Source organism: Microcaecilia unicolor, chromosome 13 (assembly GCF_901765095.1).
Source record: "Microcaecilia unicolor chromosome 13, aMicUni1.1, whole genome shotgun sequence".
Classification (NCBI taxonomy): domain Eukaryota; kingdom Metazoa; phylum Chordata; class Amphibia; order Gymnophiona; family Siphonopidae; genus Microcaecilia; species Microcaecilia unicolor.
Window position 1 is genome coordinate 101,311,718 of NC_044043.1, and position 27,523 is coordinate 101,339,240.

Consider the following 27,523-nt stretch of genomic DNA (forward strand, 5'->3'; position numbering starts at 1 on the left):
ATCTCCCCTTAAGGGAGGGGTCACACTATCATTGCACCCTGTCCTTAAGGAAACACTGTTGAAGAACTGGGAATCTCCCTTTACAGTGTAGGTTGCACCCAAGAAGGGGAATACGCAGTATCGCATCCAGAAGGCTCCTGAATTCGAGATGGCACAATTGCCACACAACTGTCTGGACCAGGGTACCCGATGCAACAGTTGGTTTGGACAGGCAGTTCTGCAGAATCTGTTCAGGGTCTGGAATCCAACTGCACCCTCATAGGCCCTGTTTTATTCTGTTCCAGGGTGCACCTACACAGCTAGTATGTATATAGTTTAAGGTTGAATGAAGTTTTAGTCTCAATGTTTCAAAAGACAATTATTCTAGCTTTCTTGTTTTTGGTGAGCCTGATAGCAAAGGATTCCCAGATGTGAGAATAAGAAGGCCTGCTTGTCCATAAGTACATAAGTACATAAGTAGTGCCATACTGGGAAAGACCAAAGGTCCATCTAGCCCAGCATCCTGTCACCGACAGTGGCCAATCCAGGTCAAGGGCACCTGGCACGCTCCCCAAACGTAAAAACATTCCAGACAAGTTATACCTAAAAATGCGGAATTTTTCCAAGTCCATTTAATAGCGGTCTATGGACTTGTCCTTTAGGAATCTATCTAACCCCTTTTTAAACTCCGTCAAGCTAACCGCCCGTACCACGTTCTCCGGCAACGAATTCCAGAGTCTAATTACACGTTGGGTGAAGAAAAATTTTCTCCGATTCGTTTTAAATTTACCACACTGTAGCTTCAACTCATGCCCTCTAGTCCTAGTATTTTTGGATAGCGTGAACAGTCGCTTCACATCCACCCGATCCATTCCACTCATTATTTTATACACTTCTATCATATCTCCCCTCAGCCGTCTCTTCTCCAAGCTGAAAAGCCCTAGCCTTCTCAGCCTCTCTTCGTAGGAAAGTCGTCCCATCCCCACTATCATTTTCGTCGCCCTTCGCTGTACCTTTTCCAATTCTACTATATCTTTTTTGAGATACGGAGACCAGTACTGAACACAATACTCCAGGTGCGGTCGCACCATGGAGCGATACAACGGCATTATAACATCCGCACACCTGGACTCCATACCCTTCCTAATAACACCCAACATTCTATTCGCTTTCCTAGCCGCAGCAGCACACTGAGCAGAAGGTTTCAGCGTATCATCGACGACAACACCCAGATCCCTTTCTTGATCCGTAACTCCTAACGCGGAACCTTGCAAGACGTAGCTATAATTCGGGTTCCTCTTACCCACATGCATCACTTTGCACTTGTCAACATTGAACTTCATCTGCCACTTGCACGCCCATTCTCCCAGTCTCGCAAGGTCCTCCTGTAATCGTTCACATTCCTCCTGCGACTTGACGACCCTGAATAATTTTGTGTCATCGGCGAATTTAATTACCTCACTAGTTATTCCCATCTCTAGGTCATTTATAAATACATTAAAAAGCAACGGACCCAGCACAGACCCCTGCGGGACCCCACTAACTACCCTCCTCCACTGAGAATACTGGCCACGCAATCCTACTCTCTGCTTCCTATCTTTCAACCAGTTCTTAATCCATAATAATACCCTACCTCCGATTCCATGACTCTGCAATTTCTTCAGGAGTCTTTCGTGCGGCACTTTGTCAAACGCCTTCTGAAAATCCAGATATACAATATCAACCGGCTCCCCATTGTCCACATGTTTGCTTACCCCCTCAAAAAAATGCATTAGATCGGAGAAAGCAACTATAGCTGGTGTTCTCTGAGAACAGCAGGCCGATTATTCTCATATACCCTACTACCTCCCCTAGAAGTTGAATTTAATTATAGGCTTTTTACTTTTTTCACCTGACTGAAGGACTCATGCTCGCACCTTGGGCAGGAAGGCACCAGCGCATACGTTGTGGGATGTTGCTAGAACTTTCTACTTTCACTTGCTAGTCAGCGTTTGCACTGGGCTCCGTCGGATAACATCACACAGATGTGAGAATAATCGGCCTGCTGTCCTCGGAGAACACCAGCTACAAACCTGTATGGGCAGGATTGAGTATTATCTCAAAGTACAGTGTATCTTCTGTCCCTGACCGATGTCAACTGTGAGTCACTAAATCAAAGGATACAGTGGTAAAAGGAGACCCATCTTATCCTAATCTAAGTGGAGATGAGTACATGTAATAAGTCTTGTTTCTGTATTGTGTCATTTGCGGAATCTGGACAGTTTGGGGGTAGAGTATTAGATTTGACAAGTTAATTAGTAAGTTTTAAAGCAACTAAACTTGGCTATCTTTGAGACAGTGGGTAAATTGGCAATGGGATGGTAGTTGGCTGTTAGGGAGTAGCTTAATGATGTATCCTTGATAATTGGTCTGTTTCTGTGGTGCAGACTGTCTTGAATTCTTAGAAGCTTATTTATTAATTATATACGTGATGGTGTGTTGAGTTTTTTTCTGTGTATGGTTGGCTTTCTATATATGTATTATACTTGTTTTATTTTTCTAAATGAGATTACGTATGTGTGCCTAATTTATTTAGTATGTCTTCTGAAGTTTATAATATACATCTATATGTACGGATATGTGTTTTAAAGCTATTTATAATTATTTGTATGTATTTATGTAATATGTTATTTTAACACCAGGAAATCTGATGCAGGCAGTTGCTGAAACACGGACTTGTTGGGTCATCAATAAATTATTAACCTGAATGTGGCTTCAGTGACATTATTATCCCCTTTGCTGTTTCTGTTTGTTTCTCAACTGACTTGTACTACATTACTGAAGTCCGTATTTTGTTTGTTTTGTTTTCTGATCCCAGGATGAAGATTCTCTGTGTAATAAGTTGTGTACGTTCACTGTCACACAGAAAGAGTTCATGAACCAGCACTGGTAAGAAGATTGGGATGGTTTTGAAGCAAATAGGTTGAGCTTTTGACCCTAATAAATTTGTTAAACCAGGAATTTCTTTTAACATGTAACTTTTTTTTTTTAATGTTATTGTCTACTTAGGTACCATTGTCACACGTGCAAGATGGTAGATGGAGTTGGGGTCTGCACAGTTTGTGCTAAAGTCTGTCATAAGGATCATGAGATTTCTTATGCGAAATATGGCTCATTCTTCTGTGACTGTGGCGCAAAGGAGGACGGCAGCTGCATGGTGACGTGTTCATTTTATGTGTTTAACATTTAAATATTTTTAAAAAAGACAATTCGTATGTTTGTCCCATCAAAGTAAATAAAGTAGGAGGACAAGAATAAAAAGAAAAAAGAAAGACTAATATATAAGTGGAAACTTAAAATAGTTGTATGTGTGCGAGGGAGGGGTCGAAATAGGGTCATTAGTTTTCATAATATATTGGGAATATGCCTCCAGAAATGTATCCTAAGATGTTTTAAAAAAAGACACTTAGGGGAACAAACTGCCAAAGCCAAATATTTATCATGTTATATAAGCAATATTGTAGAGTAAATGCTAATGCTGAAGACTCTAAACTTTATAGTACATAAGTATTGCCATACTGGGAAAGACCAAAGGTCCATCGAGCCCAACATCCTGTTTCCAACAGTGGCCAATCCAGGTCTCAAATACCCGGCAAGATCCCAAAAACGTACAAAACATTTTATACTGCTTATCCCAGAAATTATGGATTTTCCCCAAGTCGTATGTACTTAATTATAAACATGTGTCACTTGGCAGTTCTTCCTTGATAAATATTTATAGACAATCCTCAGGTACATCTGTGAGTAGTAACTGTTATCTTATTCACAGGCTTTGGTGAAAAGAACACCCAGCAGTGGCATGAGTTCTACAATGAAAGAATCTGCCTTCCAGAGTGAACTCAGGGTAGCTGAAAGTGCTGTACGCCATTCTAGTACTTCTTCTGCAGAAAAAATTAAGGTTACCATCAGTGATGGAAAACGTTCTGATGATGAGAAACCAAAGAAAAACAGCCTCTGCAGGAACATCGAGGGCTGCAGAGAGGAGCTGCAAAGCCAGGTGAGGATGGTGTCTAAAGAAAATGTGTGCAGATATAGAGGAATGTTTGAAATTCTGGGCAGCTACCTAGAAACATCAAGAGATTTAAGACAAATATGATGAGGCCTATATAGACACATTAAGAATTGCAGACCAGTTAAAGCTGGGGCTCCTGGTTCAGTCAAATATGGTTTCTAGTTTAATCAACATGAAAATGGTCATTAGATTATCATCTAAAGTCTAATTACTATATATCCAGCTCCATGACCATATCTTTTTTTTTTTTTCCTCTAGACTTTTCACTCTGTTCATGCCAGTACCCCTTTTCTTTCCCAAACCTGTTCAGATTCCTTTAGAATGCTGGCCTGAACCACATATGCTGATAGTCTGTTACATCCATTAGCTTTCTCTTTGATTCTTACAAATGTCGTAGTTAAGTCAGCACCATAAAATTTTGTAATATTCCAAAGAGGAACCACAACTACCGAGCCTGTTGTCCAAAAATGTGATCACCCTATATTTATTGATGCTGGGGTTCTAACCATGTCTACTCTGTGTGTATTACCCTAACCTTCTCAGAGTACTGATGCTGCCATAGTGGCTTCTTTTACCAGTGGTTTTAATTTACTTCGACTTCTCTTTTGGCCTCTTCAAGCGTTTAAATGCCAGATGACTCCAAAAGCATTTAACGTCCTCCTTCATTTCTTCTACCTGCTACTTTTTATCTGTTGAAATTCTTTAAGATAACAAACACAGAAGTTGAAAATGAATGAACGTTACTAGGCTCCCCTGAGCTTTCCAGTTTTCCTATTTATTAAAATACCTTAAATACTACATGATACGGCAGTTACTCCACTTTTCTATTGCTAAGGATTTTCTGTTTTGATGTCAATTACCTCCAACTTCATTTAGGAAGGTGTTTTACACACATTCCCTTCTCTGTGATGAAATTTATTTATTTCTTTTAGATTTAGATCACACCTTTTCACCTTTCAGTAAATATTTTATTTACCTTTTGTGGTTACCACTTTGCAGTCTCTCATCCTAAATTCCATTCTAGTGAACAACGTCTTCTTCCTTTGTTCCACCAATAGCTCAGTCCAGAACTTGTGGTGATAGAGTACAAATTGAGGTCTTACATACGAGGTAATGTGCAGCAGCCTCAATTCAATATTTTACTGTCTGCAGCAGGTGGTAGAAGCTAAGGTTTGAAAAGGAGCTGGATAAACGCATGTAGTCCAGTGCAGTCTGGTAAGTCACTTCCATTATGTAACCTCCCACTGTTCCACAACCTGTTGAGTAGTTGTGTCCATTAACCAGCAGGTGGAGGTAGAGAACTCAAAACTGAGCTGAGACATACTCTCTTGGCATCCAGTCCAGCTCCTCAGTATTTTCTATCTTGAGCAGGTGGATGGACATACTTTTCAGCCTCTGGTTCTGAGTGCTTTGGGAAAGGGAAAGAGAATGGGACTTGATGTACCTCTTTTCTATGGTTACAATCAAAGTGGTTCATATATACAGGTACTTATTTTTGTACCTGGAGCAATGGAGAGTTAAGTGACTTGACCAGAGTCACAAGGAGCTGCAGTGGGAATTGAACCCAGTTCCCCAGGTTCTCAGGCCACTACACTAACCATTAGGCTACTTGTCCACTCCCTTTGCTCCTGTTGGTCAACTTGACCCCCAGTTGAGCTTTGCGTTTGGCTTGAGTCTGCAGAGTCACATTTGGAGGTCTTCAGATCACTGTCTTTGGTGTTCTGCAAATTTACTTCCCTCCCTTCACCTTTCCCCTGTTTCCTGTGGAGCTCTCCTTTTTCAACCCAACAAAGTTAAAAAAATAAATAAGAAGCAGTAAAGAGGTTTGCTAGAGAGTGTGTTACAGATTTATCGGTCCTGAGAGACTTGTGGAGACTGTGAGCTTCAGGGGGGGAACAGCCAGCAGTGATGAGTCAGACTAAAGTTTGATGCAGGAGAGCATGGGAACTGGCGCCATTTAGTCAGGGTCAACTGGCAGTGAGGAGCACCCTCTGTTCACACGCAGAACACAGCTATCATTTTATAGCCTCAGGGCCTAACAGCATTCACCTGCATTGGGATCTTTTTTTGCTCCGGAATTTGTTTTGCTCTTAAACTGGGCCTATTTACTGAAGCATGGACAGTCAGTTGATGCAAGATGCTTCAGTTTCTTGCCTCTCTGGCTCCTAAGAGATCTCATTTAGATATCCAGGTGAGGCTGTCTCTGCTTCTCCCTCCTTACCTGATGTGGCCTCGATCTATTCAGAAATACCATCGTTGAAGGAGCCATTAGAGGAGGGAGAGCATCAAAAGTACTGAGGTTGCTTCATAAAGAGGAGCTTGGTACTCTTATTTCTGAGGCACTGGCGGTGCTTTCTATTGAGAAGCCCTCTGCTTTGGCGTCAGGAATTCCCTCTTTGTCGATCATGAGGGGGCTTAGAGGTCCTCGTAAGGCCTTCCCAATGCATCCAGACATTCAGGACCTGATTACATCAGAATGGGTGTCACCAGACTTGGGGTACACAGCCTATTGAAGCAAGGCTGTGTGTCAAAAAGGATCGCATTGCACCAGGGTTGAACAACTCTCAGCCCCGGATTGGCCACAGAGTCCTTGGTATGCGGACTTGATTCGACTGCTGGACGGGGATCCTCCCCATCTTCTGCAGGTACACGACCTACTGAAGCAAGTTCCGGTGCTCATGGAGGATCTGTGCCCCTTTTAGTTTTATGGCTTGGCCACTGAAAGGGCTTAGTTGAGAGGTTGTTCTGATTTGGTAATTGCTGCCTTGCTTAGTCTCTGAAATGCTCTACATCCATGGCATACGTGAGGGTGTGGAGGACATTAAAGGGCTGGTGTCTCGGCTCAGATTGTGCAGAGCCACTGGGATTGGTGGCATGGAATATTGCTACTAATTGGGTTTCTGCCAGGTACTTGTGACCTGGATTGGCCACTGTTAGAAGCAGGATACTGGGCTAGATGGCCCATTGCTCTGACCCAGTATGACTATTCTTACCTTAGTGTTTCTCCGAGCAGGTCTTCAGAAAGGATTGATGTTGAATGCACTGCTTGGTTACCCAAGTACTGAACTGGAGCAGCTGCACAGTACCTAGTATGTCAGAGCTCATTTCATACTCTGTTTCCACATGCTTGTGATGGGAATAACCCACAAGTTCTGGACCGATCTGTTGGGACTAAAGGAAAGAAAACAAGCAGGTAAGACCTAATTTAACTTTCATGTGCATTTTTTACATCCCTGATTCACAATAGCAAGCAGAAAAGAGGTGATCATAGTGCTCCTGTGTGTGACATTAGTGAAGTCTCACATGGCGGTTCAGTTTTGGGGACCACATATCGCTAAGGACGTAAAGATGCTGGAGTCGGTACAAAAGAATATGACCAAAATGGTAAAAGGTTTCCATCTGAAGACAAGAAAAGGCTGGAGATCTTAAATATGCATGCCCTGGAGGAGAGGAGGGCAGAGGTGATATGATACAGAACTTTAAATACTTGAAAGAAGTTACTGAACAAATAAGCTTTTTCCAAATAATGAGCAGCTCTAGAATTAAAGGACATGATATGAAACTACAGGGAAGTGGAGTCAACAGCAACATCAGGAAATATTTTTTAATGGAAAAGGTGGTGGATGCCTGCAATGCCTTCCTTTTAAAGAGGGGGTGGAAGCAAAAAAGGTGCTAGAATTCAAAAAGGAGTGGGATATACTCAGTGGAGCTCTAAAAAGCAAGAAGATGTAAACCAAGTATAGAGTACTTCACCTCAAAGCACTTATGTAATAACTTTGCATGGGAGAAAATAACTTAGTACGTGTGTCAGGTACGACTGGAAGAGCCATCCTGGGCAGACTCTGGCCTGTGCTTGTCTTCTGCCAGTGTTTTCTCTGTTACTATGTAAATTATTAGTAAAGTAGACTTGAAAGAGCCATTTTTCCATCCCTTGAAGTGAGCTACATCTACTTTTTGGGATCTACCACTGTCAGGGAGAGGACCTTGGTCTGACTTAACATGGTACTTTTATGTCTGTCTAGTTTTTATTGAAAGAACTAGTAAAAAAAAGCCCCGTTTCTGATGCAAATGAAACGGGGGCTAGCAATGTTTTCTTCTGTGTGCATGTGGGAGTGTGTGTGTCCCTGCCCTCTGGCCTCTCTCCCCTCCCCCCTCTGAGTCCTTCACTGTTACAGAGCCAGCGATTTGATTTCGTGCTCTAAAAAGCCCCGTTTCTGATGCAAATGAAACGGGGGCTAGCAATGTTTTCTTCTGTGTGCATGTGGGAGTGTGTGTGTCCCTGCCCTCTGGCCTCTCTCCCCTCCCCCCTCTGAGTCCTTCACTGTTACAGAGCCAGCGATTTGATTTCCTGCTCTGCTGTTTTCCTTCACTGACTGTGTTACAGAGAGGGCGGGGCAGACACTCATAGGAAAACCGGATATCTCGCCCCCTTCACACTTCCGGCTGGAGGCTTCATAGAACGTTGGTGTTGCCTTTTATATAGAGAGATGATGAAGAAAATGCCTTTAAATTTAGAGATGAGCCCTAGTTTATGGTTTATTATTATACCACAACTGATTGAGCAGTTTGGAAAAAAAAAAGGAGAAGGAACTCCATTTTTGACAGGAAAGTGAGAAATTCACATTAAGAGAGGCAAGGTAAGGGAACTAAACGAAGGAAGGGAGAGGAAGGGGATAGAGGAAGAAGAAGAAGAGAAATAAAAGCAGAAGTGAAAGGGGGAGGCACATAGTTATCTACATGACCATAAAGAGCCTCTTGAATACCAAATACTACATGGAGGCTCCAAAACCCATTAAAATCCAGGTACCACACCAGCATTTATTTGTTGAGTATACTTTGAAAAGGACCAAGAAATCTAAAGCTCACTCTTTGGTGCTCTCAGGATATAAGCAAATAGGTGGGAAAATGTGGGTTACAAATGCAATAAATAAGCCTCATACTATGGACTTGTATAGGAAGAAGCATTTTTCTCAAAATGCTCTGCTTAGATTATACAGAATCCTATTTCATATTTATGGTCGGATATATTTGTTGGTGCTGAGTTTCTCCGTCTTGAGAAACAAGAGGAATATGTTCACATTTTGAATTAATTTTAAGTAGTTTGAAGAGCTTCTGATGTTTTTGGGTTTTTTTAGATGGCATTGAGAACCTCAGTCCTTGCTACAAACCCCCAGTTTCCTGAAACCAAATACTCTGTAAGCTTTCAGTGAACAGATGGCTAACAGAATTGTCTTAGTATTTGCAGATGACCGGGTAATTGTTATTCTATATGAACCAGTAGGGGTCAGGCAGGATCACTTTTGTGTTGGTAGACTATAAAAGTGTAGAACTGGGGTTGTCTCTCAAGGGCTGACTACAGTGCTTGGCCTTTTGCCCTTTCCAGAAAGCTCTGGAGGAATTGGCATGTGTGATAACTGTTGTCATGTGGCCCACTCTTGTGATTGAGGGACTGCTGTTTTTGGAGAACATCTGTTACAGGTAAGCAAAGGTAACTGCAGTAAACCTTCTTGCATTGCATTGTATGTATGTTGTGATATATCTGTGTTTGAGCATGATACATCCCTGCATTCTCTGTTACAGGCTAATTTCTCATTTGCTCCTCTGCTGCTTGACTTGCTGAACTTCCTAATGGAAGCTATTCAGAATAATTTCCAGCAAGCTTCAGCTGTGGGTAGTAGCAGCAGAGCCCAGCAAGCCCTCAATGACCTTCACACGCTTGACAAAACTGTGGAGATGACAGACCAGCTTATGGTGAGTTAAGGTTCTTGCCTCTCAGCTTTTACCATGGAGATGTTTTATCTTTTCAGCGAACCAGCATAATCTAAATGTGTCTTTCAGAAACAGTTAATTTCAGTTTTCCTTTTCTTTCAACACAGGTCCCAACTCTTGGCTCTCAGGAGGGTGCCTTTGAGAACGTTCGAATGAATTACAGTGGTGATCAAGGCCAGACCATCCGGCAGCTGATCAGCGCGCATGTGCTGAGGCGAGTTGCGATGTGTGTTCTCTCTTCCCCACATGGACGTCGGCAGCACCTGGCTGTCAGTCATGAAAAAGGAAAAGTAAGTTGCTATTAAGTTACTTGTTAAAATAAAGCCTTAGTTCTGATGGAAATAAAATAATATTTTGTGTGGGAAATGTCCAAGTTCCTTGAATAACTGAAAAGCCTGACCTGATAACATTTCTTCCTTAGATAACAGTCTTGCAGCTGTCGGCACTCCTTAAGCAAGCAGACTCCAGCAAGAGGAAATTGACCCTGACACGCTTAGCCTCGGCTCCAGTTCCCTTCACTGTACTGAGTCTGACTGGAAACCCTTGCAAAGAAGACTACCTGGCCGTATGTGGCCTCAAGGTAGTACCTGCTTCTGTAGACAATGTTTGTTTCCTTTGGAATCTTTTATATGAAGTTTTCATCGTCTCTCGCTAATTATATCTAGTGAAGAAACCCTTAGATTTATAGCATCATTTCCAAAAATTAATGTAATCAATCTTTTAAAAAGGTATTTAGAGATTTCTCTTTCCTTGACTTTTTCAGTCCATACAAAACTTTTCAGCTTCTGTTTTTTCTTTTGATGATATGGTAGTTCGAAACAGTTTTCATGCACTGAAAGTTTATAAAATGTGCTATGAGTTTGAAAAGTTTAACCTGTTTTTGCTCAGTGTTTCAGATTTTGTTTAGAAATCTAGGGTGAAAATAAAAAATTGAGCAAAAGGGGGTTAATAGTACTACTGTTTTGTAAACTTCATTGTTGCGTTATGTTTTGTTCATTGAATAGAATACTTGAGTCTTAAGATTGTTAGTAAAAGTCTTCTAATTTAAATTGCATTACTTTTTTTCTGTGTGTATAGGATTGCCATGTTCTGACTTTCAGCAGTTCAGGCTCAGTTTCTGATCACTTGGTACTGCATCCCCAGCTTGCAACAGGGAACTTCATCATCAAAGCCGTATGGCTGCCAGGGTCTCAAACAGAACTGGCTATTGTCACTGCAGACTTCGTTAAGGTATGCAGCTGAAAAAGGGCAACTGGAAATTTTGTTAGCAAGCTGTTCTTTGAGTTACTTAAGTCACAAAACTTCTGCTTGGTCTGAACCTCTTCAAGAAAGGTATTGAAGAGAAAAAGCCTTTGGACTCTCAGGTCTGGGAACCTGTAGTCTTATACTTAATGGCCCAGTGAGAGCTAGAGGAACAAGAGCAGTTGCATGTATGTGCATATACAGATCAGTGTTTTCTTGGAGTTTGGTAAAGTTAATGGAATATTTAGAAAAAGTTTCAATGTGGTTGCCAAAAATATGAGAATTCCAGATATAGTGTCTTGCTGTCATCTAGCTTAACTTTCTTCCTTCTTCTTGGCATAAGGAGGGCTAAACATTTGTGAATATTGGACAGGAGGTTAATGAAGTTGGCTGTTAGAGTGACATGGGGAATGGCGATCTTTAACAGTTTTTTGACTGACTGCTTAACTAGAACATTTTATTGCAGTTGGATTGGAAGATTGATGTTTCTGGGTGTGTGTGTGTGGGGGGGGGGGGGCAGAACACACCGTCAGGGTTGTTTTTTTTCATTTTTGTAAATCTGATTTTTTTTTTTTTTCCTAATTTCCTCTTCCTCTGGAAAATCCAACATTTATTTTTCTTTATGCTACATTGCAGGTTTATGATTTGTCTTCTGATGCTTTAAGTCCAACCTTCTACTTTCTGCTGCCAAGCTCCAAGATACGAGATGTCACGTTCCTGTTTGGTGAGGAAGGGAAGAATATTATTATCATTATGTCCTCTGCAGGTTATGTTTACACCCAGGTCATGGAGGAAAGCAGTAGTGCGGAGCATGGACCATTTTATGTCACCAATGTACTTGAAGTGAGCCATGAAGACTTGAAGGTGAGTCAGGGCCCTCGAATCTCCGGGGATTGATGGGAGCAGTGGACTGAAATGTAGAAACTTTATTTGTTGAAGGACAAGCAGGATTTTAAGGTGGTGATATCCAATATTAAAATTACTCCCACTGCCTGGATAACACAGTGCATCTGATGAATAATCCTGTTATTGTGCTCTACGTGCTGAACTAAATAATATGAAATGTCAGCCAAAGCATTAAACTGTTTTTCAGGCTATATTCTGATTTTAATCATGGAATCTGTCCCCTAAAATACTGTGCTCAATAGTGTCCAGACAAAGTTAAAAAGTAAAAAATTCACAGTCCATGTTCCAAAAGTTCAAAATCAGTAAAAAAAAATGAGATTAGCACTTGCTTGGACCATCAGTTGTCCTCAAGCTGTCCTTTTCAGATGCTTGTTAAAATGCAACCCTCAAGTCTGACTGCACAGTCATGAGCTGTCTTTAAAGGCACTGGAAGTGAACCCAAAGACGAGGAATGAATCAAATGTTAATTATTAGACTCTTTAGTTTTGCTGCTTGAGAGAAAGCTCATCCTATTGATAATAAGTTGAGTGCATATGCTCAAAAACATCCAAAATTTCAGACACTGAGTTGTCTAAAAATCAACAAATGAAGTTAAAGGCCTGAACAATCTGGCAGTGTTTTCAAAATTTGTGAGACTTGCTCTTCAAAATAACAAACAAGCCCTGCAGGTAATGATGGAGCTGTTGTTGACATAACCAGTTGTCTGATGACGACAGAAGCTGCTGGTTTAATCTTGGAAGTAAACTACAGATTTTGACATCATCCAAGACTGATTTATATTCTTTATAGCTATCCAAGTACATATCTTGTACCTATATAGACGTCTCTTTGTACCATTTTCTTTCTAATTGTTCCCCCCCCTCAACTGAATTTATAGTACCTATATAGACGTCTCTTTGTACCATTTTCTTTCTAATTGTTCCCCCCCCTCAACTGAATTTATAGTACCTATTATCATAAATTGTTCTGTTGGCCTAGATAAAAGGGCTGTATATAAAGACCTACATTATGTTTCAACAATTTTTATTGATGACTCATCAAAACAAGAAAAGTATAAAATCATCCAACAATGTACCTAACATAGTCCAATAACATCACACTGATCATTTCCATAGATTACAGAATGTCATCAAGTTTTAACTAATATATCCCCTTCCCATACTCCCTCCCACTTCCCAACTATAGAACAGCAACACGATTTTATATTTCAACATTTTATTGAAAACATTACAAAATTAAGTACTTCAGCATACATATATCTCAGTATACAAAAAAAAAGAACTGTTGTACAATAACAAAAACCATTTATTCATATTTCCAGTTATTTTTATTATTCCCCTCCCTTAGTCCCCTGCCTATCCTCCCCCCTTCACCCACCTTTACCCACCCCTCTCCCGCTCATATTTGGTTGAAGCAACGCGATTTTAAACTGTACTCAACCTCCCATCCATACTTCCCCTACCCTCCCAATTAAAAAAAAAAAAAAAGGGGGGGGGGAATAAGGAGAGGGGAGGGCAACCCGATATACCCCGCAAATAACATCTCCCCCACCAAAAGCAGTCTACTTCAGTGCATTCTAAATCAAGCTTCGAGCCCTATGAAGGAATGTCTGAATATATACTTCCCAGGTAGCTAGAAATAGCTTCCTCCCTCTAGGGGAGCCCTGGACCTGCTTCTGTTGTAGTAACATTAGTGCATGCAACCTATTTCTCCAGACCCAATAAGAAAGTTCAGTTTCTCCCACCCATGTCCCCAATATAGCACATTTACCCAACACTGCTGCTTTCCGAAGAAGTAGAATTCTATTGCGATGAGCAAGTCACTTAACCCTCCATTGCCCCAGGTACAAATAAGTACCTAAGCCGCATCGAGCCTGCCATGAGCAGGAAAGCGCGGGGTACAAATAAAAAAATAAAAGAATTGAAATGCCGCTCCTGGACCTGTTTTCAGTGTCATCCATTTTTCCTCTAATCCCCAAAGTCGGGTCTGCAACTCCTCATTGACAGTGGTAAGCTGCTGCACGCGGACCTCAATATCGGAAACATGCAGTAAACATGCAGTAAGCTCTCCACATAAGGATTCCAGCAGACCGTCAACAGTATCCAGTTTATCTGTTATTTTCTGCATCCTGCTAGCTAGCGACTCATCTTTGTTAAAGCTGCGTAACCCTAGTAGCGCTCTAGAAATGTTAAGTAGTAGTAGTAGTAATCTAATCTCTGTGACCCATGCAGAGCTCACTGTAGTCGGCCCTGCTGCTTCCGCCATTTTAAAATCACTGCCTCACGATTTTTCTCTCTCTGCATTGCGTTTTTGCTGCCATCCACTTTTTCCACCACTTCTCGATCGTCCTGTGATGAAATCCTAAAATCAGATTGCCAACTCAGTTTCACTACTCCAGAAACATGCCTTAAATTAAGCAACTTCGAGGTTGGGGCCCGGGAGCTCTTCCTGTCAACACCCGCTCGTTAGCACGGCATCACGTGACCCCCATAAAGACCTAAATTAAATCCTCTTTTTCTTTTTTTACATTATTTCACACAGTTCTCTGAGGAACAATATTCTTTGTGAGATAGAAAGTCTTCTGTAATTTTTTGCCTAAACTGTACTATTTTATTAATCTCTACAATTTGACAAATCCAATCATTTTAAAAAATAGATTGAAATGTAATCAAACTGAATTTGCCTCATACTACATATCTCAAGTGAACTACCAAAAGTCAGTACAATTAAAGAAAAAAGGAAAGCTGGCAGTTAATCCAAGGCAATTCAGTGTCCTTAATAGAACCTGGCAATACTTGAATAAAAAGGTTTTTTATTTTTTTTTAGGAAGGAACATTAAATTAATTGTATGTCCTTTCAAATGGGTATGAAAAAAAATCTTTCTCAAAGCATCCATAGCATCTGCAGCACCACAAATGGCCATATCCGTATTTGTGCAAGTGCCCATTATCCAAAACTTAAATTAATGATCCACTTAATTTACAAATTAATCTCTTCATGAGAATTATGAGAAGGGCTGTTAACCATGCAGACTTTCCTTTTAATAAAAATAGCTTTATAAATTTCCAAATCAGATCGCACCAATAACAAAGCTCTTCCCTCCACCAGTGGACCACATATCCTGAAATAGTTGATAGCCTAGTGAACAATTCTCTTTAAACAGAACAGAGTCCGAGGCTGCCAGCCAAGTTCCAGCTACTCCTGATATATTGAGGGAGTGGTCAGCTGCCAACGATGACACTAGCGCACTCTTAGTCCTTAGCATTACCACTACTTTCATCATTGGGCCGGATTTGCCAATGATGTGATAGATATCACTGAGAAGAATGATTTGAAAAAGTCCAGCAACCATTCCTATTACCGCATAAATAGCCATGACAGCCCCTATTAGTTATTACCTACATTGGGCAAGTGTTTGTAGAAGGATAAAAAGAAAAATTAAAAAACCCCAGCTACTAAAAAAACAAACAAACCTAAAAACAAGTGCCCCTTAAGGCTTATAACTTAAAAAGTTCTTGTATACTCAGGGGTGTACTCCTTCAGCAAGTGGATGCTGCTGTCCCTCGCAATTTGACTGGTCACAGAACTGGGTCAGACCAATGGTCCATCTAGCCCAGTGGCCAATTCAGGTCACAAGAATCTGGCAGAAACCCAAAACGTGGCAACATTCCATGCTACAAATCCCAGGGCAAGCAGTGGCATCCCCGTGTCTCTCAGTAGCGGGTTGATGATGTCACTGTTAGTGAGGAACTTAACACCCTTAAGTGTTTAAAGTACAGCTTGCTGTCAAATTTAATAACAAACTGTAGGCAGCAGACACATCAAATGTAAGGAATCCCACAGGACAGCAGTTTGTTTTTTTGGTCACGTTAATCTTTATTAACATATGAACCAAAATAAAACTTCAAATGAACTTCATTCTCAGTACCATTATTTTATTTATTAGGTTATTTCTGTGGTACAATCAAAGTGGTTTAAATATTGCATTCAGCCACTGTCAGTCCCTAGTGGACTCATAATCTAAGGTTTTTTTTTTTTAATATCTGCAACAACAGAATCACTTTACTCTTCTGGTGTTTTAAACGTTGATTGATTGCAAATTGATATCATAGCTATGCTGAGCTCATTCTTATTTGAAGACAACTCTCAGCTAAGGAGTAATAAAAATGCTTGGTTTTATACTGCTGCTGAATACGGGCAGTGCTGTATGATGGTGATACCAGCCCCTGAATGTTTACGGAGTATCTGAGGAAATGATAGCAACTTGCCTTTGATCACAAGATATGTCACTGGGAGAAATAGCATTTCAACCCTGATTCCTAGACTATGTCACCTTCTAGATATGGTTTATTGTATCTGTTTTTCATTAGAAAAAAATGAAATTGAGTGCTGTCATATAACCCACTTGCCTTTGTGAAGGTGTCCTTTATTGTGATTTAATCAATTTAGTTGTAAATGTAAGCTGTATAGTCCAGAGGTGGGTCCAACAAAGCTCTTATTGATGCCAACTAGAAAACTCTGAAAGAGCCCTAGAACTTGTCAGGTCTCACACGTTGCATCATCCATCTACGTAATTCATTGTTCTCTCATAGGATAACAGTTATGGATGAACCGTCTGCTTCTAACCAAGCTTACTTACTGTGGATTTCTGCTTAGGAAGTACCAAAATAAAATGGAACTGTTGTATGTGTCTGCTAAAATAACTGATAATCTGTCATCTCTATCTCACAATAGGACAGTAATGGTCAGGTGGCTGGTGGTGGTGTATCTATATATTATTCACATGTACTGCAGATGCTGTTCTTCAGTTATTGTCAAGGAAAATCTTTTGCAGCCACAATAAACAGATCTGCGTTGGAGTTGCTGCTGCTTTTCCCCATTAATATAAAGAGGCGAGTTTTATACTTAAGATCAATGTATTGTTTGTATTTTTGTTTAATTACTTTTTCAAAATCCAAGCCCAATTTATTTAGTGTATTGTAACTATTATGGATTAAACTAAAAAAAAATCCAAGCCTAAGGTAAGTTACTTATCAGAATATGTGAGGAATTTCCCTCCCGAACTTTGCTTACAGTTTAGTTGTACCTTAGGCAGGAGAAGGTGAAGTGACTTGTTCAGGACAACAAAGTGTCAGTGGGAGAATTGAACCAAAGGCAAGATTAAATACATCTTTAGAAATGTTGGTGAACTGTTGTTATCCATAGAAGCAGAGAAAAATGTAGGCAGATAAAGACCATATGGCCTATCCAGTCTGCCCATCCATGCCATCTACTCTCCCTATCACTCTCTTAGAGATCCTGTGTACTTGTCCCAAGCTCTCTTGAATTCAGATATTGTTTTCGTCTCCACCACTTCACCGGGAGGCCATTTCACGAATTCACCACCCTTTCCGTGAAGAAGTATTTCCTCAGGTTACTTTGAGCCTATCCCCTTTCATCTTCATCCTGTGCCCCCTTGTTCAGAGCTTCCTTTCAGTTGAGACTTTTCTCCTTGTTCGTTATGCCACATAGATATTTAGATGTCTCTATCATATCTCCACTCCTGCTTTTCTTCCTAAGTGTATACATTTTGAGGTCTTTAAGTCTGTCCCCATACACTTTGACTAATACCACTGATCATTTTAGTTGCCGCCCTCTGGACCAATATTTGAAACGGGGATTCCTGTTGGACCATACTAAACAGACAGACCTGGGAGTAAAACAAGCAAGCAAGCCAGCTAGCTAAGATAAGCATTTTTCTAAAAAAAAAAAAAAATAATAATTTTTTTTTTTTTTTTAGAAAAATGCTTATCTTAGCTAGCTGGCTTGCTTGCTTGTTTTACTCCCAGGTCTGTCCGTTTAGTATGGTCCAACAGGAATCCCCGTTTCAAATATTCTTCAGTTGCGCCACAATTGTACCCCAAGGAGTTTCTCCCACTTGTTTTTTGATTATATATTTTGTAATGAAAAGTATTAGAATTGGGTAGAGGGATGTTAATCACAGGAGTTTAAGAAGGAGATAGAGCAGCTTTTAAACTAGAAATGGGGGGAAGGCCGACAGTCGCTCAAAAGAGCATGGTTCGGGATAAGGTATCTTTCAAAGATATCACCATAACAGGGAAGATAGAGTATCCTGATAGTGAGGTTGCAAAAGAGATTGTAGTAGATCGGGTATCTTTAAATAACAATAAAAATCAGACAAAAGATTGCCAATTAATACTGTCAAGTACTAAGCATGATGTACTTAGGAACAACAAACATAGTTTGAAATGTCTATATGCGAATGCCAGGAGCCTAAGAAATAAGATGGGGGAGTTGGAATATATTGCACTAAATGAAAAATTAGATATAATAGGCATCTCTGAGACCTGGTGGAAGGAGGATAACCAGTGGGACACTGTCATACCGGGGTACAAATTATATCGTAGTGATAGGGTGAATCGGATTGGTGGAGGGGTAGCATTGTATATTAACGAGAGCCTTGATTCAAATAGATTGAAAATTCTGCAGGAAACAAAACACTCCTTGGAATCACTGTGGATTGAAATTCCATGTGCAAAGGGGAAAAGGATAGTGATAGGAGTGTACTACCGTCCGCCTGGCCAGGACGAACAGACGGATGCGGAAATGTTAAAGGAAATCAGGGACGCAAACAAACTGGGCAACACAATAATAATGGGGGATTTCAATTACCCGCATATAGACTGGGTTAATGTAACATCTGTACACGCAAGGGACATAGGATTTCTTGATGAAATCAAGGACAGCTTCATGGAACAGCTAGTTCAGGAGCCGACAAGAGAAGGAAAAATACTAGACTTAGTCCTTAGTGGTGCTCATGATCTAGTGCAGGGGGTAACGATACGAGGGCCGCTTGATAACAGTGATCATAATATGATCGGTTTTGATATTGGCATTGAAGGAAGTGAAACTAGGAAATCAAGTACGCTAGCGTTTAACTATAGAAAAGGTGATTACGACAAAATGAGAAAAATGGTGAAAAAAAGACTGAAAGGAGCAGCTCGCAGAGTAAAAAACTTGCATCAGGCGTGGATGCTGTTTAAAAACACCATCCTGGAGGTTCAGGACAAATATATTCCACGTATTAGAAAAAAGGGAAAAAAGACTAAACGTCAGCCGGCGTGGCTAAACAGTAAGATAAAGGAAATCATTAGAGCCAAAAAACAATCCTTCAGAAAGTGGAGAAGAGAACCAACTGAAAGTAACAGGATAGATCATAAGGAATGCCAAGCCAAATGCAAAGCGGAGATAAGGAGGGCAAAAAAGGACTTTGAGAAGAAATTAGCGTTGGAAGCAAAAATACATAGTAAAAATTTTTTTAGATACATTAAAAGCAGGAAACCGGCCAAAGAGTCGGTTGGGCCGCTGGACGAAAATGGTGTTAAAGGGGCGATCAAGGAGGACAAAGCCGTAGCGGAGAAATTAAATGAATTCTTTGCTTCGGTCTTCACCGAGGAGGATTTGGGGGGGACACCGGTGCCGGAAAGAATATTTGAAGCGGGGGAGTCGGAGAAACTAAACAAATTCTCTGTAACCTTGGAGGATGTAATGGGTCAGTTCAGCAAGCTGAAGAGTAGTAAATCACCGGGACCTGATGGTATTCATCCCAGAGTATTAATAGAACTAAAAAATGAACTTGCGGAGCTACTGTTAGAAATATGCAATCTGTCCCTAAAATCGAGTGTAGTACCGGAAGACTGGAGGGTAGCCAATGTTACTCCGATTTTTAAGAAGGGTTCCAGAGGAGATCCGGGAAATTATAGACCGGTGAGTCTGACGTCGGTGCCGGGCAAGATGGTGGAGGCTATTATTAAGAATAAAATTGCAGAGCATATACAAAAACATGGACTGATGAGACAAAGTCAGCACGGATTTAGTGAAGGGAAGTCTTGCCTCACCAATCTAATGCATTTTTTGAGGGGGTAAGCAAACATGTGGACAATGGGGAGCCGGTTGATATTGTATATCTGGATTTTCAGAAGGCGTTTGACAAAGTGCCGCACGAAAGACTCCTGAAGAAATTGCAGAGTCATGGAATCGGAGGTAGGGTATTATTATGGATTAAGAACTGGTTGAAAGATAGGAAGCAGAGAGTAGGATTGCGTGGCCAGTATTCTCAGTGGAGGAGGGTAGTTAGTGGGGTCCCGCAGGGGTCTGTGCTGGGTCCGTTGCTTTTTAATGTATTTATAAATGACCTAGAGATGGGAATAACTAGTGAGGTAATTAAATTTGCCGATGACACAAAAATATTCAGGGTCGTCAAGTCGCAGGAGGAATGTGAACGATTACAGGAGGACCTTGCGAGACTGGGAGAATGGGCGTGCAAGTGGCAGATGAAGTTCAATGTTGACAAGTGCAAAGTGATGCATGTGGGTAAGAGGAACCCGAATTATAGCTACGTCTTGCAAGGTTCCGCGTTAGGAGTTACGGATCAAGAAAGGGATCTGGGTGTCGTCGTCGATGATACGCTGAAACCTTCTGCTCAGTGTGCTGCTGCGGCTAGGAAAGCGAATAGAATGTTGGGTGTTATTAGGAAGGGTATGGAGTCCAGGTGTGCGGATGTTATAATGCCGTTGTATCGCTCCATGGTGCGACCGCACCTGGAGTATTGTGTTCAGTACTGGTCTCCGTATCTCAAAAAAGATATAGTAGAATTGGAAAAGGTACAGCGAAGGGCGACGAAAATGATAGTGGGGATGGGACGGCTTTCCTATGAAGAGAGGCTGAGAAGGCTAGGGCTTTTCAGCTTGGAGAAGAGACGGCTGAGGGGAGATATGATAGAAGTGTATAAAATAATGAGTGGAATGGATCGGGTGGATGTGAAGCGACTGTTCACGCTATCCAAAAATACTAGGACTAGAGGGCATGAGTTGAAGCTACAGTGTGGTAAATTTAAAACGAATCGGAGAAAATGTTTCTTCACCCAACGTGTAATTAGACTCTGGAATTCGTTGCCGGAGAACGTGGTACGGGCGGTTAGCTTGACGGAGTTTAAAAAGGGGTTAGATAGATTCCTAAAGGACAAGTCCATAGACCGCTATTAAATGGACTTGGAAAAATTCCGCATTTTTAGGTATAACTTGTCTGGAATGTTTTTACGTTTGGGGAGCGTGCCAGGTGCCCTTGACCTGGATTGGCCACTGTCGGTGACAGGATGCTGGGCTAGATGGACCTTTGGTCTTTCCCAGTATGGCACTACTTATGTACTTATGTACTTATGTACTTATAGAGCGTTAATAGTGAGTCGTTTCATTATGGCTAGTCTCACTAATAAATAGCTCGGCTGAAGGAACAGCCTATACTGAATTCTCTTCCCCTTCAACCTAATATGTTTTTTGGATGCAGAGTTTGGGATCTTTATTTTTTTGAACACCCCTAACCCCCTCAGGGTTGACTACATTTTAGGGTCATTCAAACTAGACATCTTGAAGGCCTGTTCGAAAGTCAGTGGGTTCTATGATTTAACCTGCATGGCAGACACATGTTTTAAGATTTAATTGTTTATTTTAGAAGCCCTGTTTTCGATTTGGATGTGCATAATCTGTCTTTTAGATGCGGGTTTTAGAAAGCCAGTATATTTGTGTCCAAATTGTGAATACATGCATATGGGAAGGGGGGGGGGGCATGTTTTGGTGGGACTAAAATATATTTGCATTTCCTTTTTCAGAAGAGGAATGCACATTTATGTAACCCCCCCCCCCCCCCCTCCTCCCCACCGGAGATCAAACTAAACTTTTCACCTGGTCCCAGGCCTGGATTGGCCGCTGTCATGGACAGGATGCTGGGCTCGATGGACCCTTGGTCTTGTGGCATTACTTATGTACTTATGTTATATTGAGGTGCTTGTGTTCTACAGTGCTGTACTGAAGGGATTATGTTTGTTTGTTCCAGACTTGATACTGAAATTACAGTCAAAGTGCTTTACATATGTACCATTTTTGCAGCTACTCTCTGTCCCTGATGGGATCACAATCTAAGGTGATCTTTTCTTGGGGCAATGGAGGGTTAAGTGACTTGCCCAGGGTTACAAGGTGTTGCAGTGTGAGATTAGGGGAGGTTACCCCCATAATTCTCAAGTGCTATTTGTCCTTTCCTTCAAAAGTGATACTGGCAAATGATATCAGGCTCTATGACAGCTTTGTGAAACACAGATTTGTATATTTCTAAAGTGACAGATGTACCTGTGTATATTCTCATGTTGATCCCAGTTCTTCTCAATCCAGTCCTGGGACACTTGGTCAATGTTTTTGGGAAATTCACAGTGAATATGCATAAAATAGATTTGCATGCACTGCCTCCTTGGTATGCAAATCTAACACATCCTTTGAAAATGGCAGCAGTTGGTTATCCTTAATCTTAGAGGATCCCCCCCCCCCCTGTTTTTGAAGATAACGGGGAAGGTAACTTGTTTGTTTGTTCTGCTTATGGTGTTTGTGTTTCTTTTGCAGTTCAAATGGCGGAAGTAAAACAGTGCCAGCTCTTTGTCAGTGGTCTGAAGTAATGAATCATCCTGGCCTAGTATGCTGTGTTCAGCAAACCACAGGAATTCCTCTGGTGATGATGGTAAAGCCAGATAGCTTCCTGATCCAAGAGATCAAAACCCTTCCGGCAAAGGCCAAAGTAAGTGGCAAATGGCAAATTCACATTGTTCAATTAAACTTAAGGATGAAAAATGCAGAAAGCCTGCCAGTCGGTCTGTTAGAATAGTTTAGAAATATCGTATCTTTGGCTCAAGCATTTTGTTTTCTGCAACACCTGAAAAGTTTAAAAAAAACAAAAACCCGCTAGTCCACAGAGAACAGTGCTTAGGTAATACCCGTGAAAGTGCTAAATTAAGGAATGTAATGAATCGTCCAGGGCACTTTTTTTGTTAGCTCTTGCTTGTATAATTTATTTTTGTTATTTTTTCCTTTTATAAGTAGCAAGTTGTTAAAGCCCAAGACAAAAATATAGTATTTTAAAATTGAATAAGGGAATGGCTTTGCACTTCTTTTGTCCTGCTTCTGCTGGAAACTGAAACTAATTTTTTATTTAGTTTAAACCCATGTAAGCCTCATCTTTAAATAATACAGTTATCCAAAGAAGTCTGTAAATGTGAAATATCATCCAACCTAGTCCTTTACATAAGAACACAATCTTTGCCATACTGGGACAGATCGAAGGTCTATCAAGCCCAGTATCCTGTTTCCAACAGTGGCCAATCCAGGTCACAAATACCTGGCAAGATCCCAGAACAGTGAAACAGATTTATGCTGCTTATCCTAGAAATAAGCAGAGGATTTTCCCAAATCTATCTTAATAATGGTTTATAGACTTTTCTTTCAGGAAATTATCCAAACCTTTTTTAAAATCTGCTAAGATAACTGCTTTTACCATGTTCTCTGGCAATGAATTCCAGAGTTTAATTACTTGTTGAGTGAAGAAGTATTTTGTCCGATTTGTTTTAAATTTATTACTTAGTAACTTCATTGCATGCACCTTAGTCCTAGTATTTTTGGAAAGAGTAAACAAGCGTTTCACGTCTACCCATTCCATTTCACTTAGTATTTTATAGACCTCTATCGTATCACCTCTCGGCCTTCTCTTTTTGTTATACGGTCTTGGTTTTACCTTTGTACTGGATTATTATAGAGGCTCTTCTCAGAATTTGTTACTTTACATTGTGTGTTTTCCAAAATAATAATGAAAAAATGTGGTCTGCAGTTGCATTTTTTGTTGAAACTGGACTTAGTGCACCTAGATTAATAGGGCAGGAAGGCACCTATTGTTTGAAGACACCTCTGTGTCTATCTGACGTTAGAAATACTAGCACAAATCCTGCAGAAACAGCAATTCGATTCCCACTTCAGGCACAGGCAGCTCCTTGTGACTCTGGGCAAGTCACTTAACCCTCCATTGCCCCATGTAAGCCGCATTGAGCCTGCCATGAGTGGGAAAGCGCGGGGTACAAATGTAACAAAAACCTACATTCCATTATGTAGTTTCCCGCTATTCTACAACCTGTGGGATAGTTGTGTCCATTAACCAGCAGGTGGAGATAGACAACTGAAAACCGAGCTGAGCCATATCTCTGTTGGCTTCCAGTCCAGCTCCTCAGTATTTTCTATCTCCAGCAGGTGAATGGTCACAGTTTTCAGCCTCTGCTTCTGAAGGCTTTGCTCCTGGTCCAGTTGGTCAACCTGTCCCCAGTTGAGCTTTGCAGGTGGCTTGATCCTGCAGAGTCATATCCGAATGTCTTCAGATCCCTGTCTTTGGTGCCCTGCAAATTCAGTTCTTCCTTTCCTTCACCTCTCCCATGTTTGCTTTGGAGCTCTCCTTTTTCAACACAACACAATAACGAGAGGACATGATATAAGAGTGAAGGGGGGCATACTCAAGAAAAATGTCAGGAAGTATTTTTTCACGGAGAGAGTGGTAGATACTTGGAATGCCCTCCCGCGGGAGGTGGTGGAGATGAAAACTGTAGCGGAATTCAAGCATGCGTGGGATAAACATAAAGGAATCCTTTTCAGAAGGAATGGATCCTCAGAAGCTTAGCCGCTGGTGTTTGGGTGGTGGGGCTAGTTCTGGGCAAGACTTCTACAGTCTGTGTCCTGAAAATGGCAGATACAAATCAAGGTAAGGTATACACAAGAAGTAGCACATATGAGTTTATCTTGTTGGGCAGACTAGATGGACCATGCAGGTCTTTTTCTGCCGTCATCTACTATGTTACTATGGGTGTAAACCAACAAGAGTGGTTTAAGGACTTGTCATTTTCAACCTCACTTGTTTGCTCGTTAGCACATTTCATATAATAAATGCAACTCCACCCACAGTCCACCCAAATTCCCCTCCTGAGCACGCATACTATACAACCTATGGACCTGCTTGCACAAGACATTTTAATTTCCATCAAATTTTAGAACAGTCTTTTTAGATGTGTAAATTTTTTTACACATAGAAAAGATATATAAAATGACCTCTGGTTATTCATTGGACTAGTCAGATTGGTCTTCTGATTTTAGTTTTAACTGAGAAACAGCCTAAAGTTCAGTAAAATAGGTAGTCAATGTATAAACAATGGGGGGAAAAAAACTCTTATCCTACTATAATTTTTTTTACCCCTTCTGTTGTGTTCCTTGGATTCATCACTTTTCCTCAGCTTGATTCCATCAGAAAAGATACCCACAAAAACACAGGCTGTTTTGTGCTCTGTAATTCCTAATTAATTGAAAAAAAGATATACCTAAATTTATAATGACCTAGAAATAGAAGTCCTAATTATACAGGGTGGGCTATTGTATAGTGTCTAAACCACTGTTTTACTTGAAATTCCTCTTCCTATAATTAGTCCCTTTAAGATGTGACTTTGTCTGGTCTTTATTACATCTAATAACTGGCTAAGTTCTTAAAGCTTTTTATGTTTCTTGGTCAAGCTGTAACACTGGGCAACAATTCACAGTGTTTTTGCACTTTCAGATTCAGGACATGGTTGCCATTCGTCATACTGCCAGTAATGAGCAACAGAGGACTACCATGATCCTGCTGTGTGAAGACGGCAGTCTGAGAATTTACATGGCTAATGTTGAGAATACCTCATTCTGGCTCCAGCCCTCGTTACAGCCCAGCAGTGTCATCAGCATCATGAAGCCTGTTCGCAAACGCAAGGCAGCAGCAGTCAGTAAGTAGGACCCGTTAACAGAAAAAGAAATGGGGGGGGGGGGGGGCTGTTCTGGGTTGCAGTGTGATCATGTAGATGGGTAAGTTGACCTTTTCAGACCATTTTTCACTCCTATTTTAAGCATTTGTAGACTACCACAAATCACAGCAGTCAGAATAGCTGATGTTACTCCATTCAAAAGTGAATTATAATATCTTTGAAGGTCCCGTAGGGTTAGGGTGAACTTTCTCTACCTTGCCAGTGGAATTATATTTAGAGCTGGAGTGTTAACTGTTAGTATGAAATAATTCCTTATAGAGTGGTGGTAATCATGTGGACCTGATTCCGTTGACACTCCTAAGTGAACAGGGCTGGTTATAAAGAAAGAAAGAAAGCATTGCTGGTGGTTTGCTTAATAACTTCAGTTAGGTAGTGTGGAATGACAGGTATCCATGTGCCATGTGCTCTTTGTTAAGATGAGTTTAGAGAGGGAATGTTTGAGACTGAAGATTCTCACGCTAGAGCAATTTACCCTTGTGTTTGACTCTTTCTCCTGCAGCAACTCGCACTTCCAGTCAGATGACCTTCCCCATCGATTTCTTTGAACATAACCAGCAGCTTACAGATGTAGAATTTGGTGGCAGTGACTTGTTACAGGTGTACAATGCTCAACAGATAAAACACAGGCTGAACTCCACAGGGATGTATGTGGCGAATACCAAGGTAAGCGAGCTTCAGCCTGAGGATGTTTAAGAGTAGCATCTTCTTGAACTCCTAGTTCTGTGCATCATAAGTGAATACCTGCACCATGTTTTCACTTGCAGCTCAGTTCTTGTTTTTACATAATGCTTGGGATTAAGGAGCACATTCTTTAACATTTTATAAAATCTTTACATTCTTTCTTGCTTTGGTACCTCCTTGATCAGGGTCACGAATTTGATATACTGCCTTTCTGTACTACAACCAAAGCGGTTTACGTTTATTATATGCAGGTACTTAGTCCGTACCGGGCTCTTAATCTAAGCTTTATACCTGAGGCATTGGGGGGTTAAGCCCAGGATCACAAGGAGCCGCAGTGGGAATCAAACCCAATTCCCCAGGTCTCAGCCCATTGCACTATTAGGCAGCTTCTCCACTCTCTCTTCTGTCTTCCTGTGCAGGGGTTTGGTGCTGTGAGCCTTGATTTCATAACTATAATAATAAGAGTATTTATATACTGTCTCATCCGTTTCCATTATTTTGTTGTAGGTAAATTATTATTGTGTTAAATATCATTCCCCTCCTATTTTGTTTTGCATTATTATGCTTGTTTCTGTTTGTATTTTATGGATCCTGGTATTTGCCTTGTTTTGTTTTGGGTTTTTTTTTTTTTTTTTTTAATTTCCATAAAACACTAAGATTAAAATGGCCCCAGAGGAGCTCTGTACTCAAGCATCCATGCTCTCCGGGTGACGTCACTCTTCCTCTGCGTTCTTTTGTTTTATGGATTGCTATTTGTCTGGTTCATATTTTGGATTATTGTAAACCACATTGATACATTTTGCAAATAAATATTAGCTCAAGAGTAGTTTATAATAAGGAGCACAAGGCTCTGCATAAATATAAAAAATGCTTTAAATTTCATATTAAATAAATTATCGTATAGATACTTGATGAACAACCAAGCTATTAACTTTTTCCTGAATATTAAATAGTTGGTTTCACATCTGAAAGATAATAGAAATAAAACAAAATAAAAGATGGAAAAGAAAATAAGATGATACCTTTTTTATTGGTATCATCTTATTTTCCTTTCCATGTTTTATTTCTATTGATTACCTTTAAATGTGGACTAACACAGCTACCACATCTCTCTACATCTGAAAGACAAAGAGTTCCACTTTGAATGAGTAACTATATTAAAAAGCTTTTTACTCAATAAAAGGGGGGTGGGG

At 40.7% G+C, this 27,523-nt stretch overlaps 1 protein-coding gene across 4 annotated transcripts in view; it reads left to right on the forward strand.

The window, feature by feature from the left end:
* UBR4 (ubiquitin protein ligase E3 component n-recognin 4) overlaps positions 1–27,523 on the forward strand; it is a 314,627-nt gene that overhangs the window by 116,345 nt on the left and 170,759 nt on the right. For all 4 annotated transcript variants that reach the window (XM_030185684.1, XM_030185685.1, XM_030185686.1 and 1 more), the window contains exons 36-47: positions 2,837–2,907; positions 3,028–3,175; positions 3,788–4,015; positions 9,611–9,781; positions 9,907–10,089; positions 10,221–10,379; positions 10,877–11,029; positions 11,678–11,905; positions 16,682–16,839; positions 22,396–22,567; positions 25,409–25,610; positions 26,149–26,312. In XM_030185684.1, coding sequence (XP_030041544.1) covers positions 2,837–2,907; positions 3,028–3,175; positions 3,788–4,015; positions 9,611–9,781; positions 9,907–10,089; positions 10,221–10,379; positions 10,877–11,029; positions 11,678–11,905; positions 16,682–16,839; positions 22,396–22,567; positions 25,409–25,610; positions 26,149–26,312 — 2,037 coding nt within the window. The remainder of the gene's footprint in view (positions 1–2,836; positions 2,908–3,027; positions 3,176–3,787; positions 4,016–9,610; positions 9,782–9,906; positions 10,090–10,220; positions 10,380–10,876; positions 11,030–11,677; positions 11,906–16,681; positions 16,840–22,395; positions 22,568–25,408; positions 25,611–26,148; positions 26,313–27,523) is intronic.